Here is a 14,752-nt window from a genome sequence, read left to right as displayed (position 1 = left end):
CTAGACAAATCTTTATGAATCAACATACCGGATAATCCATGTTAACGTTCAATTCGGGCCTCCATTGACCACGTCCTTTGTTATTTTTCACAATTTTTTTCCAAACCCTACGCTCAAAGTTAAGTTTGATATTCAGGAATTGTTATTAACAGAAAAAGGATTTGATTGTGCAAACTGAACTTACCTGTTCAAGGGGTCTATGATATGTTGGATTTCTCATTGAGTCAAAGACTATAAGATTGCCGGTCTCTACGGAAAGTATGAGTAAAATCCAATGAAAACTGCAGATATAGATAGGATATATACATACATGCATTAGACGACTTAGTATTTATTTAGTAATATAATAGAGGATTGAGTCGACCAAGGCTTACCCAAAGTTGTATGGTATGAATATATAGGATTTGTAATTTTGCCTAGTCAACGAATCGTACATGTTTTGGCATGTTTCATTGTAATTTTCGTTGAGCACTTTCTGGTTGACTAGCAAAGAAGACATGAAGCCGATCTGATGGTGCCACCCATGTTTTCGGCTTCTTTGGGCCTCCTGTCTAAACGATACAATAGAAATTTTATAATGCACACATACAATTATGTTTTTGTTAATAAAAAGTATTAATGTAGAGGTAAGTGATACTTACAAAACCCAAATGGTGATGATAGAGGCGTCGAGGGCTTGTCGATGGTAAATGTGATATAAATTTTCGAAGTACACCCAGATGTCGTCCTCCCCGCGGAAGAAATCATGGTCACGATACTTGACTCCAAATATTTTCCCTTCGTCATTCGACATTCGCAGGTACCATCTATGCAAATTGAACATCTGCGTGCCTAGACTTTTCTCCTCTTCCTCAGTGACAAAAGGTTTTCTATGCTGGAATGGAGTAAGAACGGGAGCGACAGGGATTTCCGCCTCCACTTGCCCCGTTGCCTCCTCTAGCGTTAATCAAGTTTCAGAAAGAAATATCGCGGCCGGTAGGTCCGCCTGGAGTTGTACGTCCGTCGGGTGTAGGAGTGGCAACCCTGGCACCCGTAGGGGCTCGAGTTCTTTTTGTTGTGTGACAAGCTGAGGAATGGTCTTGCCACATTTTTTATTCACATTTCTCACCTTGTGTGCCTTTGTCAGAGTACGTTCATAGTCCGAGGGTAAGTTTTTCGGTGGTGGTGGGTTGTCTAGGCTCGCGAGAAGCTTTTTCCCTAATTCTAGAGGTACATTTTCCCTCGACAGGGGGACTTTAGGCTTCAATTGTTCTTTTATATATCGAGCAGTGTTCTCTTCCAACTCCTCAGCGGTCTTCTCGTAGGTCAATTTTCTTTCGACCGTTTTCTGCTTCTTCTTTGAGGGTCCAGCCGCTGGGAGGGATGCTGTCTTTTTCTTTCCTTTTTCTAGTGCAGGAGGAGTTGGAGTACTCGTGGCCCTTTGCGCCGGCGGAGATGGTGGTGAAGGAGCTGGTTGTGGGGACGGCAGTGAGGGAGACGGGCGATCGTTCTGCACGGGAGCCGTTGTGCTTGCAGTAAGTTTGATGTCGGCCTTGCGCCATAGAACGACCCCGTGCAGTGCGTCTCCCAATGTCTTCTCTCCATCCCCTCCAACGAAGTCGAGCTCAAGATCCTCGTTGTTTTCAACTATCTGCTCGACTGTGACGGAGGTGTAGCCAGGGGGTATCGGCCTTCCATGAATTGTAGTAGAAGGATTCAGGGGCAGGGCTGACCCGTATGCGACATGAATGGATATATTTCTTGCTCGCACATGAAGCTCGCACGGTGTCGGCATGGTGACATCATCCACTGGATACCTCTGGTCATCTACCGTCGTTGGCTCAATCTGGGGTTGCTATTCCGCTTGTACATCAGGCGTCGCCGTGGATGCACAGCTGCTGCGTCGCTGAGAGGCCGGGCTTATCACAACATCTGGGTGCAACCCAGCAGTGCCCCTTTGGCTCAGAGCTAGCTGCACTGCCTCATTGACCCTGGCATCCATCTGAGATTCCAAGGACGCAACCTTCCTGTTCATCTCTTCTTGCATGGCACGGAGTTTCTCTTCTTGTTCGGCTTTGCTCTTTCGGTGAGTCTTGTAAGAGAAATCTCCGGCCCAAGCAACTTTCCATGGGACCACGCCAATGCCGCGGGCTCGTCCAGGGTGTTCCGGATTATTTAATGCCCTTGTCAGCTCATCATTCTCCCTTTGAGATTGGAATGTTCCTTGTTGGGTCTCATCTATTGCAGCGACTAGATCGCGGGACACTTCTTGCATATGCTCGGACATGACCAAAATTCCATCCAACTGGTTTAGTGTCACGCCATTAGAAAATAACCACTATTTGGATCTATCCGGCCAATCCCAAGTTGTCGGCCTGAAGCCTCTATACATAAGGTCCTGCTCCATCTTCTGCCATTTTTTAACTGACTTCTTGTACCCGGCAGCCCCAAGGTGGTGGCTGTACTTCTTATTTGCTGCATTCATCTTGGCCTGTTCAGATTTTTCTTGGGCTTCCTCTAATAGTTTGTATTGTTTGAACTCCTCCCAGTATGATTTAACCTAAGGAAGATCGTCCGAGTTCGGCTCCTTATCCTTCTTGATGTAATTGATGTACAACTTCTTCTTAAAAGTTGCAAAGGCAAGGGCCATCTTTTTCAAGGCACATTTCTTCACAAGTTCTTGGTCAACTCCTTCAAGAAGAGTGAACATATCCTTGAGTTCTGCCCATAGCAATTCCTTCTGATGTGCAGGCACGGCGTGTTGCTGTTCTTCGGGTTTGCTCGTTTTCCATAGTCTTGTGGTGATCGGAATTCTTGCCCGAACAATAACCCCACATTGGTTGACAAATTTTGTGCTAGCAGCCTCTGGAGCACTTGGACAGCCCTCTGCGTCCACTTCTGTGACGACCTGTCTTCCCTCCATTTTCTTGGTTGGCCGGCGTCTCCCTTTTGACTGGCTCAACGAAGTCGATGCGGAGGTCGACTAAATTACAGAAAAGATATGTTAATCGCAAAACTAATCTACCGAAGTCACCATGCATATAGTTTTAAGATTAGTACTGGAACATGCTGCTATTGATTGGGCGGCGGCGCAAAGTCATCATCTTCTTCATCGGCATCTCCAGACATATTCAGGAACGAATCAGCTGTCCGAGCATCTTCTTCAGCGATTGGCTGGGTGGTGCTGGCCCTCGTATCTTCGTTTATTGCATCCAACATGTATTGCCTGGCGACCTCGTCATCACCGAAGGGATCCATCCTTAACTGAAACCGTAAAAATGTGTTAGAGTATGTGTCCATCCTTAAATGAAGCAGGAGAATTCAATTCTTTGAACGAATATGCGTGTTTGAGAGAGAGAGAGTGTGTGTGTATGTTAGAGGGACAGAGAAAGAGAGAGAGAGAGAGAGTTAGTGAGTGTGTGTGTGTGTGAGTCAGTGTGTGTGTCTGTGTGTTTGTGTGTTAGTGGGACAGAGAAAGAGAGAGAGAGTTAGTGTGTGTGTGTGTGAATCAGTGTGTGTGTGTGTGTCAAGGGTCGATACTTTATATAAATGTGTTAGAGTGTGTTAGGGTGTGTTTGTGTGTGTGTTAGAGTGTGTGTGTGTGTGTTAGTGTGAGTGTGTGTGTGTCGAGGGTCGATACTTTATACAATTGTGTTAGAGTGTGTTAGAGAGAGAGTGTGTGTGTCTGTGTCTGTGTGTGTGTTAGTGGGAGTGTGTGTGTCGTGGAACGGGGTCGAGGAACCGGGTCGAGGAACGGGGTTGAGGGTTGAGGGTCGAGGTCTAGGGTTGAGGGTCAAGGTCGAGAGTCGAGGGACGGGGTTGAGAGTCGGGGTCGAGGGACGGGGTTGAGAGTCGGGGTCGAGGGTCGAGGGACGGCGAATGCGTGAGTGAGTTAGAGAGCGAATACGAACGGATTCGAGCTCGAGAATTAATTTAAATCAATCTAAATTACAAATACAATACTTGTAATCAAGAATTGTACATAAAATTATTACTCGTCGTCATTACTCGTCATTACTCGTCGTCGTCATTACATTATACAGTGCAATACATGTCATCGTCGTCTAACCATTAAATACATGATTAAATAAAATCTTTGAATGACACAATCATACACTACATAAGAAATAATAATAGAAATAACTAAATTCTCTCTAAATTCTCTTCATTTCCTTCTATATATGAAATAACTAAATTCTAGATAATATCAAATAATGGCAAAAAATAATGACTACATTCTCTCTAACTAAATTCTCTCCATTTCCTTCTCTAACTAAATTCTCTAACTAATGTATATAAATAAAATAACTAAATTCTCTAACTAATTCTTTTTATTTCTCTAATTCTCTCTAATTGTCCACTAATTCTCTAATAATTCTCCCTAATTCTCTACTTCTCTCTAATTCTCTACCAAATCAATCAATTTTATGCTCTTTCAATCCGTATTGATTGTTCAGATTCCGATTGGAATTCGGATTGATCTGTTCGGGTTCCAATTAGTATTCTGATTGATTTATCTAGATTCCGATTAAGATTCAGATTGACGGATCATGGAACCATTACTTGGTTTAGAATTAGGATTAGATTAGATTAAATAGAGATAGGCAAATGTGCCCTTGCTTGCTACGGTCCAAATCCATATGAATATATCATCAATTTATTTCACTACTGGAAACAATATACAAGACATATTATGCATTTTCTATTAAAAAAATAATTTATGTGACCGAGTGTTATTACGGGCTACAAGAAATATATAGCCCAATTTTAAGAAAAATACCTTTGGAAGCAAAGATATAGCCCAATTTTAACAGAAGGTAAACACCAAGATTCTGTGTCGATATATATATATATATATTTCTTGGTGCAGAATAGAGAGACATATTGTCGTAACTTTGGAAGCAAAGATGAATGGCAATATTAATTCCTGAAATTACCTTCCTCAAGCAAAGTTAGTCAATTTCACAACAACCTCTAGTGCAGCAAAATTTAGTCTTCGGTTTTGTCAGGCATAGCTTGATTATCTTTTAAGTGCTTCTTTTGTTAGCTGGGCAGGCATTTTCACAAGCATCTTCAGCTCACACCATGTCTACAGCCTCCTTTGCAGCTTGAGCATCTTAAAATGTTGCCTCATACTGGCTCTACCGTCATCCTCATCAACTCCATCGCTCTCAGTCTCTCAGACGAAGCAATGGGCTCCAATCTTTTGCCTCCCCTATGCCTCCCCTCATGCATGGCTTGTGAGATTAGCAACGGCTACATCCACACTTGTATTCATCACGTCGTGCAGCTCGGGCACAGGAATAAAGTTGGAGAACCGGCCCAGCAGTCCTCTCGAGCGAGGGCTGTCGCCTTGCTCTCAGCTCTCCATTCTCGGCCTTCACTTGGTGGAAGAATCTTGAGGCATGCCTAAGCCTCGGCGGATTCTGCACAGCTGCACGCAGCACTCATTGATCTCGCCTAGAAATTAAGTCGTATCTCTGTTAGGACGGCTACCTCGGCAGCGCTGCGCTCGTGCGTCGCGATCTCGGCCCGCACGTACGCGCTGCCGCGTAGGAATTCGTAGCTCCCGATGTAGAGGTCGATGGAGCTTCTATTTGTGAGTCGAGGAGGTCGTGATGGTTTCAGATTGGCATGGAACTCGGATGCGGCGAAAGGTAGCGAAAGAGAGGTTAGGAAAAGCACGAAGATAACGCGCGACGGGTGGCGTTGGATGGGAGCGCACGACCTATTGCTGTCGGGAGAGCAGTGGTGGTGCGTTGTCCAAGAAAGTGAGGTCCATGTATTTTTTAGGAAAAAAATAATTTATCTTTACCATACGATCTCTGTTTTTGAAACCGTTTGCACCATTGTGTTCTGTATGATGAGGGAACAAAACTAGATCCCACTTGCATATATTTTGATGACGTTTTTCACTCGTGCCAAGTTGCTATATACTATCACATAAATTGTCAAAATGTCTACACATAACTTGCCACACTTGTAAAGTAAGAGTTGCAACAAAAAATAGTATTTTTTGTGTAAGTTGTCAAGAAAAAAGAAATTTACCATCAAATCATACTTTGTTATGCACAGGAGTTGTCACAAAAGACCAGAAAAAGTGTTATGCACACGAGTTGCCAAAAAAAATCTTATACTAAGTTGCCACACTTGTAATATAGAAGTTGACAGAAAACATGAGGTGTCTTACACATAAGTTGCCATACATATAACACATAAGTTACAACAAACACAGAAGGGAGTCGTAAACATAAATTGCTACACATATAACATATAATTTGCCACACAATACAGAAGGATGTCCTACATATAAGTTGTCACATGAGTTGTTGGTGGACACTCTGCTTTTATGACAAACTCATATAAATGAAATGCTATTTTTTATGACAACTTGTATATTATAAGTGTGGCAACCTATGCATGCAACACTGTGCAACTTATGTTATAGCATATAGTAATTTGACACTGTTGCAAAATGTCGTTGAAACATATGTAAGTGGGATCTAGTTTTGTTCAGCTCATCGAGTAGAACACTGTGGTGCTCAAAACGGAGTTCATATGAATGAGATAAAATATTTTTTAAAGAGAAAAAGAGATGGACCACGGTGACCCAATTTCATTCGACGAGGGACCGCAGCAGGCCACACCGCGCAGGTCGCGCCCTCCGTGTGAGAGCGACAGGTCGTCAGATACCTTTTTCCTTAGGAAAAGGGGAAATAGGGACCAAATGCTTTGTTCCTCTAAAATTCTATTTTGCGACTGGAGACGTAACCGAACCGGACACATGACCGAATTCACATGCCGACAGGACTAAGGGACGACAAGGGTTCACATTGTCAGTGACTTAAGGCGGACCAAATCAAAATTTTTGATAGACCAAACCAAAAAATTGGGTGAAAATCTTACTCGCTTTAGAAATAAGTATATAAATATAGATATAGATTTGACTTTGTGTTGATAGTCTTGCTGTTTGATGAGACAACTGCCTGCTTCTTCACATCTAGAGTGTCTTCCTGCCTGCCCGAGTTCGAGCTCGATCAAAGAGCACCTTGTTCTGGTGGCTACCGAGCCTGAATTGCCCAAGAAGCATCGTCAGATCGCTGAAAGTCACCACGCGGCAGCAATCCATGATATGGGCTGGGTCCCCACGGGAGGGATTTGAGTTTTCTATGTTGGAGAACAACAACTAAACAGTTTTTTTTTTAATTTATCCTCCTGTAAGCCTGAGCATAATATCATGGAGAATTATTTCACATTTTTTTAATCAAATCTCACGACGTTACTTGTTTCTATTTTCTCAATCTTCTTTCTTGCTTCTACATTCATATGTATGTGAAACCCCCCGTCTAATTACTCACCCACACACCTGTTGTTCCAAAAAAAAATAGAAGGCAGAGTACATCAAGGTGGTCTTTGGTCTGGTCACCACGCGGCGGCAGCAATCCATGAGATGGGCTGGGGTCCCCACGGGTGGGAGTTGAGTTTTCTTCCGAAAATTCCGTCATTGGTGCGTGTGCGTGTCCCACTCCTAGTCTACACGAAGTCAAGTCAAGCAGGAAAAGGTCGCAACACAAAAAAACTCTTTATCCGCCGACTTTGATGCATCACCATATATAACCAACAAACCCGGCCGTGCCCTAGTCGTCATCCCAGCCCTCGAACAACCATGCAATCCTCGCGCCGCCGCCGGGACCAGCGCCAGCGCCAGAGGCAGAGGCGTCGGGAAGCCGAAGCCGCCCGGCGCCACGGCATCGTCGAAGCCGTCGTCCAACGCCTCCCGGCGGAGCTGCACGCCGAGATCCACCGCCGCCTGGATTTCCTCCGGCGCCTCGCCTTCCTCCGGCGCCTTGCCTTCGCCTCGGTCTGCGGCGCGTCGGGCCGCCGCATGCTGAGGCAGGAGGCGCCGTGGCTCATCCTCCCGGCGAGGCCGAGGAGAAGCCCACGGCCCTGCCCATGGCGAAGGAGAAGCCGGCCGCCTCTTTGCGCACCTCGGACGACATGCGCGGCCGCGTCATCATCGGCTCCACGGGCGGGTGGCTCGTCACCGCCGACGAGCAGGGGGCCCTCCGCATGGCTAACCCGGCCACCGGGGAGCACGCCGACCTACCGGCTATTACCACCATCCCGTTCCTCCGTTCGCTCTGGGGCCGATGGTTCTGCCTCGACGTGGCGCCCTTCTTGCAGATCCGGTTCGGAGGCCCTCCGCCGCCGGAGGACAAGGACTGGGGGCCCAAGCCGAGGACGTCCACGCTCACCGCCGCACAGATGCGCCAGAAATTCTACCGCAAGGTCGTCCTCTCGGCGTCCCCGCGGCCGGGCAGCTACGCCGCCATGCTCATCACGGACAGGCACATCGGCACCCCGGCCTTCGCGGTGGCGGAGGATCCCGTTCCCGCCTGGAGGATGGCGCGCTCCCCCGACGGCGTCGAGGACGCAATCCACCACGACGGCCGGTTCTACTCCGTCACGTACACCGGCCGCGTCGAGGCGTGGCAACGCGACGACGAGACCGGCGAGTTCACCAGCCAGGTGGTGGCGCCGCCGCTGGCTGCGGCTGCTCACGACGAGAAGAAGCAGCTGCGCCGCAAGTACCTCGCGGCGTCGACGGACGGGCGGCTGATGGCCGTGCTCAAGCACACGGAGGTGGTCGAAGAGAAGGGGGAGTACTCGTACATGAACAAGTGGATCACGCGCGTCCACTTCGAGGTGCAAGTCCTGGACCAGGCGAACGGGCGGTGGGAGGCGGCGGACATGGGCGGCGCCGCGCTCTTCGTTGGCGTGAACGGCACCGTGTGCGTGTCGGCGAGGGAGCACCGGGGCATCGCCGCCGGCAGCATCTACTTCACGGACGACGAGGTCAGGGACGCCTGCCTGCGCCAGGCGCACGGCGCCAACTAACAGTACCGTGGCGCGCGAGACGACACCGAGCTCCGGGAAACGGGCGTGTACTGCCTCAACCTCGGAAAGGTGATCGAGAGGATACCGGAGGCGGAGGACGGGGTGCACCCGTGCTGGCCGCCACCAGCGTGGTTCACGCCTTCATTTTTGTGATCACTGATCCCACCGCCGACGATGCAATGACATGCAGCTTAATTATTGTTTATTCATTCATGGAATTAAATTGTGGTAACTGTTTCAGTTTTTATTTTTTACAACGTCTGGTATGCTTTCGTGTTTGGCTTATTAAGAATTGTCTTTTTTTGTCTGTTCAAATCAAAATAAAGCTACCAAATTCGTGGCATAGCCTTTGGATGCTGAAATTCCTCGTGCCATCTGATAAGTTGCACTCGTTGCCCTTCTCGCGGCACACCACACACCCCTCGTTGGCCGCCTCACCGCCATGTGATTGACGGCATCGACGAGAATGCTGCACAGTGGACGTCGGTGAGCCGGTGATTGGACAGGAGGCCCCAAATGTTTTGGTGTCCTATGGCGGACGTACCCACCCCCATCGACGGTCAGGGCTTTGTCATTTAGATTCGCGCCGACGTTTGAGGTGACGGAAGAATAGCCAACGTTTGATGCCTCGCGCGCAGGAAGTCAAACTGGGCAAGCGGGCCGGCAACTCGTTTTCACATTGTCTGTTCTCACCGAACAGGTTTTAAAAGAATTACTTTATTAATTTTTTTAAAAAGTCTATAATCGAGGCTTAGCCTGCAAGCGTTCAGCTTCGAACAGGCGAGGATAAGGATACGAGACCAGCACTGTTTTGTAGCTCGATTTATACGAGTTCTTTCCTTGCGGTCTCCTCGTTAGAGCAATCCCCATGGATTGCGATGCGTCCAGTTCAACTCGCCCTTGTTTAACCCAGGTTTCACCAGAACAAGAGGGAATCATGAATATAGATCTAGAATTGGGAGTAGCAGAGATGATTCGGGACAAATTTGTGGGAGTTGATTCAGGTCAGATTGAAGGAAATGGACAGGAGGGTGGAGAAGCTGGAGCAGAGGAAGCTGAGCTTGCATTGGAGGCTGGTAATGTGATCACCGAGCGACGGATAGGTTGGACGAGGTTAGTACATCTACATCGTTTCAAATTTCGGAACTTCGTTTTTTTTGCTCGATCGTTTGTTATATTCACCATCCAAATTTCGTTGGTCTTGTAGGAAATCAGCTAGGGAAGGCCCGTCCGAGCGGATTGCTGTAAACGAGGAGAGTGCGATTACAAGGGCACTGAGCCAAGCATCTAGGAATCGAGGATCTCCAATTTTCCAACCTCTGGAGGGTACATTATTCAGTAGCAGCGAAGAGGCGAGAGATTTCTTTAATCTTTATTCATGGGAGATTGGGTTTGGAATCCGTTATGGTCGTAGCAACAAGAATAATAAAGGATACACAACCAGGCAAGATATTGTTTGTTCTTGTGAGGTTAGTGTCGATTCAGCTCTCTTTTTTTTTTGCTCTTTTTTTATTTTCCCTTCTTGTTGCTGGTGTTATATTATTGTTAATCATTCATTGTATGTTTTTAAATCATAAATAATTAAGCGTTGGGACAAATTTGTCAGGGATCACCGCGAACCAAGAATTGTGCGTCTATCAGGACTGGATGTAAAGTTATGATAAGGCTGCTGAGAACAAGTGATCATGGGTGGTACATTAGTCGAGTTAGCACAAGCCACAACCACAAATTATCAGAGGGGTATGCAGAGAAGAAACAGTGGAATTCTCATAGCATGATTGATCCGAGCACTAAGTATTTCATCAAGAAACTTCGAGACAACAATGTCAGTATTGGAAGGGTTTGCAGCATTATTGGTGTCACAGATAGTAGTGCTATGAATCCAGTTCGTAAAGAGACCATCAGGTCACTCTGCGCGAAGGTAGCAAGGGAAAATATGGCTGATGACATTGGTAAAACTGTCCAACTTTTACGGGAAATGAAAATCAAAGATCCACTTATGGAAGTGAGGTTCAAGGTTGATGAGAAGGGCACAGTTAAATCTATGCTTTGGTGTACTGGAAAGAATAGGATGGATTACAAGAACTTCGGTGATGTTGTTACATTTGATACAACCTATCGTACCAATTTGTACAGCTTGCCGTTTGGAATTTTTATCGGTGTTAATTGCCATTTTCAGTCAATTATTTTTGGTGGCGTTCTTTTGTCTACTGAGACAGCAGAAGACTTCCAATGGGCATTTCAAAATTTCATCGAGATGATGGATGGATCAGTTCCAATAACTGTGCTGACAGGTGAGTTAAGTTCACACAAGTAGGGGGGGGTCTGATTGCATAATTTTGATGCATTTTTTTGTATGAAAGTATGTTGTATGTAGTACTATGTGACTTTTTCTAGTGGTTTAGTTTGATTTTTTTTAGCCCGTTGCTTTTTCTGGCTTGAATGATGTGTAGATCAATGCGCGGCAATGGGAAAGGCAATTCGTACTGTTTTGCCTGGGACACGTCATCGATGGTGTCGTTGGCATGTCTTGAAGAGTGCTAAGAAGAAGTTAGGGAAAGTTATTGCGAGACACAAGCAATTCAAAAGTGATTTCTATAATCTCATCACCAACGAGACATGTGTTGATAGTTTTGAATTGTCGTGGAAGAAGTTGATCATAAAGTACCGGCTTGTGAAGAGCAAGTATATGCTAAGACTTTACAAGCATAGGGAAAAATGGGCCAAACCATACTTTATGAGTGTTTTTTGTGCTGGGATGACGAGCACGCAAAGGAGTGAAAGTGCTAATCACATGCTTAAGAGGCATATTCAGAAGGCTGCGCCTATGCACATGTTTGTAAGCAAGTTCAATGAGTTCCTTTGTGATCGGACAGAGCAAGAGGCTCGGGAGCAACATGTAACAAAAATGGTAAGTAAATGGTGTATCCCTTTTATCATTCTCCATTGTTATTAGGCAAATGTATCCATCTTTTTCGTTTTGGACTTTTTCTGAATTGATTAATATACATTGTTCAGGTTACAAGGAAAATGAGGGTAGGGGCTCCGATTGAAGAGCATGCCGATTTAGTGTATACTCGTGCAATGTATGAGAAATTTTATGATGAGTTATTCGAGGCTGGGAAGTTTTGTGTTCAGAGGGAAGATGGCAATGACAGGTTCATTGTTTCCTCTGCGAAGTTGAGCTCAGATGGTGTACAAAAAAAATATGTTGTTACTCTGCACGGAGAGGATTTCATGTCTTGCCAGTGTGGTCTGTATGAGCATCTAGGTATGCTGTGCCGGCATGCTTTAAAGGTAATATGATTTACTCCTTTTCTGTGTGCTTAAGTACATTGTACTTTGCTGCATTTATTAATGGGAGAGTTATTTTTCGCTCGTTGATATATACATGTGTTTGTATAATCTTTCCCTTATTTTTCTGTTCCAGGTTTTGTTACATTTGGATAGGCAAGAAATTCCAAAGTTTAATATAATGAGAAGATGGACAAAGGAGGCAGTTGTTTACAAAGCTCATGGAGAACAAACTGATATAGCTTCAGATGCAGACCAAATGAGGAAGAAGGCTTTGATGTTGCAGACTCTTCAAATTGTGCATGGACCTTCACCGGTGGATGAGCAGATGTTCAGGAATGCTATGGAAGCGTTGAGGCCCGCTGACCGAACGCAGCGGGAGGATCCACCATTTGATGGACAGTATCAATGTAGTTTGCATGATGATGCTGGGCCGGTGCCTTTATCGTGCCCTCCAAGGACAATGAAGGGTGGTCGACCTCCTAGCACTGGGCTTAATGCTTGGATATCGAGGAAAGACAAGAGAAGGACTCTTGACTCTTCACCGAGGGATCCAATTTCCGAAGATTGGCCAGAGGAAGAGATGCCTCCTAGCAAGAAGACCCGGTGCTTAAAAGATATCTGAATGTTTCTTAACCAATCACAGTATCATTGATGCCAACAAATGTTTACATTGGAAGTATGTCTAGTGGCAGTACATTGGTGTCTAAAATAAATAGTTTGCGCATTTTATTCGATGATGCTCATCATAAACCTAGTTTATGAACAAAATGTAGCACGGATTAATATTATGCCGTCCGATGTCTAATACTGTTGTAATATATTCTTAAGTTGCATTGTTCAATTGTCGTTGGTGTAATCAACAATCCCCTGATTGACATGATGTCGCTGCACTGATGTTTTTACTGGATGTCTGTTCGGCTCCTCTTGGAAGCTGACTTAATTTGTGGGCTTGGGGTAGTGTCATACTTTGCTGCGTCCATAGGCTGTGGAGATGGTGTCATCAGTTGGTCAACTGCATTTATTTGAAAACATTAGCATCAGTGATTCCAACATTATTTCTGTTCCAAGATGGCATTTTGATGCAGTAGCAGACCGTTCAACTGGTCTCCATTTGTTAACCTTCCTTCAGGTTGCTGGGCGGTTGGTGGGGTAACATCAAATTGTATTTGGAAAGCCCTGATGTAGTGTTGCGAAGATGGAGTCTCTGTATCTGCAATATTTTTTTAAGCGAAACCAAGTTAGTGTGTGTGAAATTCAAATAGTTACAATACATGATTGCTGAATATGCTGTTCAAAAGATTGGTATTTGCTTTGTTTAGAATAATGCACAGGGGTTTTCTCGCCTCTAAGCAACTGTGTAACAGCGTTTCCTGAGGGCCTTGGATGTTGCATAACTGAAGTTGCTGAGAAAAGCTCGGCTGCATTCATCTGGTTATTTCCAGTGACAGAGTTCCTTGCAGCATTGACAAAATTTTGGAATGTTAGGACCGATTTGTAATATAATATGTTAATGGTAATGTGATATCAAGGTTTATAGCTTTGTACCTGATTTGATTGAATGGAATGTTGTCAGCAGTGTCCCCAGTTTGTTCATTCATTTTTGAGGTGGCTGTACCTGTAGTGTTTGTGTGAATTGGGTGTTGCTCACTGGCAGGGAATTTCTGCATATGTGTAGCTATAGTCAGAAATATGTTTTCATTATTTTAATTTTTTTACCGTATAGCTGACAAAAAAGTTTGGAAAATGTAATCTACATGGTTATGTACAGCAGTTTGTTATATTTACCATAAGGTGTGTACAACGGTGAAATAAAGTTTGATCTTCCATATGCTTTATCTGCTGTATTGATAAGTTGGAGCAAAATGTAGTTGCTTCTGATGGTAATTTCCGGAAAGAAGAGTGATTGGAGTAGCACCAACGCATGAATACCAACTGTTGTTTGGCACATGGAAATTGAGTTAGATTTTATATGGTTTATAAGTGCAGAACTGATGTTTTTATTTGGAACTAGGTACTTACGTTGAGTAAGGGAAGGCATCCATCCAAGTAAATGGTTGAAGTCCCAGTATCTTGCCGGAGTTGCTCTTGCAGGGATTTCGATGCTGACATTAATCTTTCTACTGTAAATCCTGCCCAGTCTAAAGCACCTTTGTATTTTCTATCTGACAAAGCAAGCATAACTGTAGGGGGGAGTGCAGGCATTGATGCTGGGTTTGACACAGGTGCCAAGAATGTGGATACGGTATACATGATTAAGGAAATAGTGAATGCTCTTTCTTCCGGTTCAGACAATTGCTCAACGCTGTGAAGTGATAATAGTACAGCGCGTGCTCTAGCTAAAGTGTTTGATGATTTTGCGTAGCCAATCGACATTGCTTTTGCAAGGTTCTTAGTATCTAACTTTTGCGAGCAGTGCACTGTTCTAGTGACAGGTAAGTTTCCTGAAGGCAAGCCTAAGACTGACAATGCTTCATTTGCGCCTATTGGAATCTCTATACCTGGTTCGATGCATATAGTTGATCGATCGTAGTTTATCGATGACAGCAGCCATGCAGACAAAACCCTATTGGGATCATAC

The 14,752-nt window shown here is 45.1% G+C and overlaps 3 protein-coding genes across 3 annotated transcripts; all 3 read left to right on the top strand.

Annotated features, from left to right (window-relative positions):
• The first annotated feature begins 7,932 nt into the window (after positions 1–7,932).
• LOC120639916 lies at positions 7,933–8,877 on the top strand. Its single transcript, XM_039915836.1, has one exon. The coding sequence runs from the start codon at positions 7,933–7,935 to the stop codon at positions 8,875–8,877; it is 945 nt and encodes a 314-aa protein (XP_039771770.1).
• A 951-nt stretch (positions 8,878–9,828) lies between these two features.
• On the top strand, positions 9,829–11,930 carry LOC120639915 (protein FAR1-RELATED SEQUENCE 5-like). Its single transcript, XM_039915835.1, has 5 exons — positions 9,829–9,990; positions 10,085–10,346; positions 10,484–11,171; positions 11,331–11,741; positions 11,896–11,930. Exons 1-5 carry the CDS (start codon positions 9,848–9,850, stop codon positions 11,928–11,930), a joined length of 1,539 nt encoding a protein of 512 aa, XP_039771769.1. The 5' UTR covers positions 9,829–9,847.
• LOC120642880 (protein FAR1-RELATED SEQUENCE 1-like) lies at positions 11,913–12,974 on the top strand. Its single transcript, XM_039919478.1, has 2 exons — positions 11,913–12,174; positions 12,308–12,974. Exons 1-2 carry the CDS (start codon positions 11,962–11,964, stop codon positions 12,794–12,796), a joined length of 702 nt encoding a protein of 233 aa, XP_039775412.1. The 5' UTR covers positions 11,913–11,961; the 3' UTR covers positions 12,797–12,974.
• Positions 12,975–14,752: the final 1,778 nt, after the last annotated feature.

This window comes from Panicum virgatum, chromosome 7K, assembly GCF_016808335.1.
Source record: "Panicum virgatum strain AP13 chromosome 7K, P.virgatum_v5, whole genome shotgun sequence".
In the NCBI taxonomy this organism is placed as follows: Eukaryota; Viridiplantae; Streptophyta; class Magnoliopsida; order Poales; family Poaceae; genus Panicum; species Panicum virgatum.
The sequence above is the reverse complement of the archived record's forward strand: the minus strand, read 5'-3'. Positions and strand labels throughout refer to the sequence as shown.

Bases quoted from the DNA above. Each gene is read 5' to 3' on its own strand.
- LOC120639916 (XM_039915836.1), top strand. From the start codon at position 7,933: ATGGCGAAGGAGAAGCCGGCCGCCTCTTTGCGCACCTCGGACGACATG.
- LOC120639915 (XM_039915835.1), top strand. From the start codon at position 9,848: ATGATTCGGGACAAATTTGTGGGAGTTGATTCAGGTCAGATTGAAGGA. The intron at 10,347-10,483 runs GTTAGTGTCGAT...CAAATTTGTCAG, and splicing joins ATATTGTTTGTTCTTGTGAG to GGATCACCGCGAACCAAGAA. The intron at 11,172-11,330 runs GTGAGTTAAGTT...AATGATGTGTAG, and splicing joins TCCAATAACTGTGCTGACAG to ATCAATGCGCGGCAATGGGA.
- LOC120642880 (XM_039919478.1), top strand. From the start codon at position 11,962: ATGTATGAGAAATTTTATGATGAGTTATTCGAGGCTGGGAAGTTTTGT. The intron at 12,175-12,307 runs GTAATATGATTT...TTTCTGTTCCAG, and splicing joins TGTGCCGGCATGCTTTAAAG to GTTTTGTTACATTTGGATAG.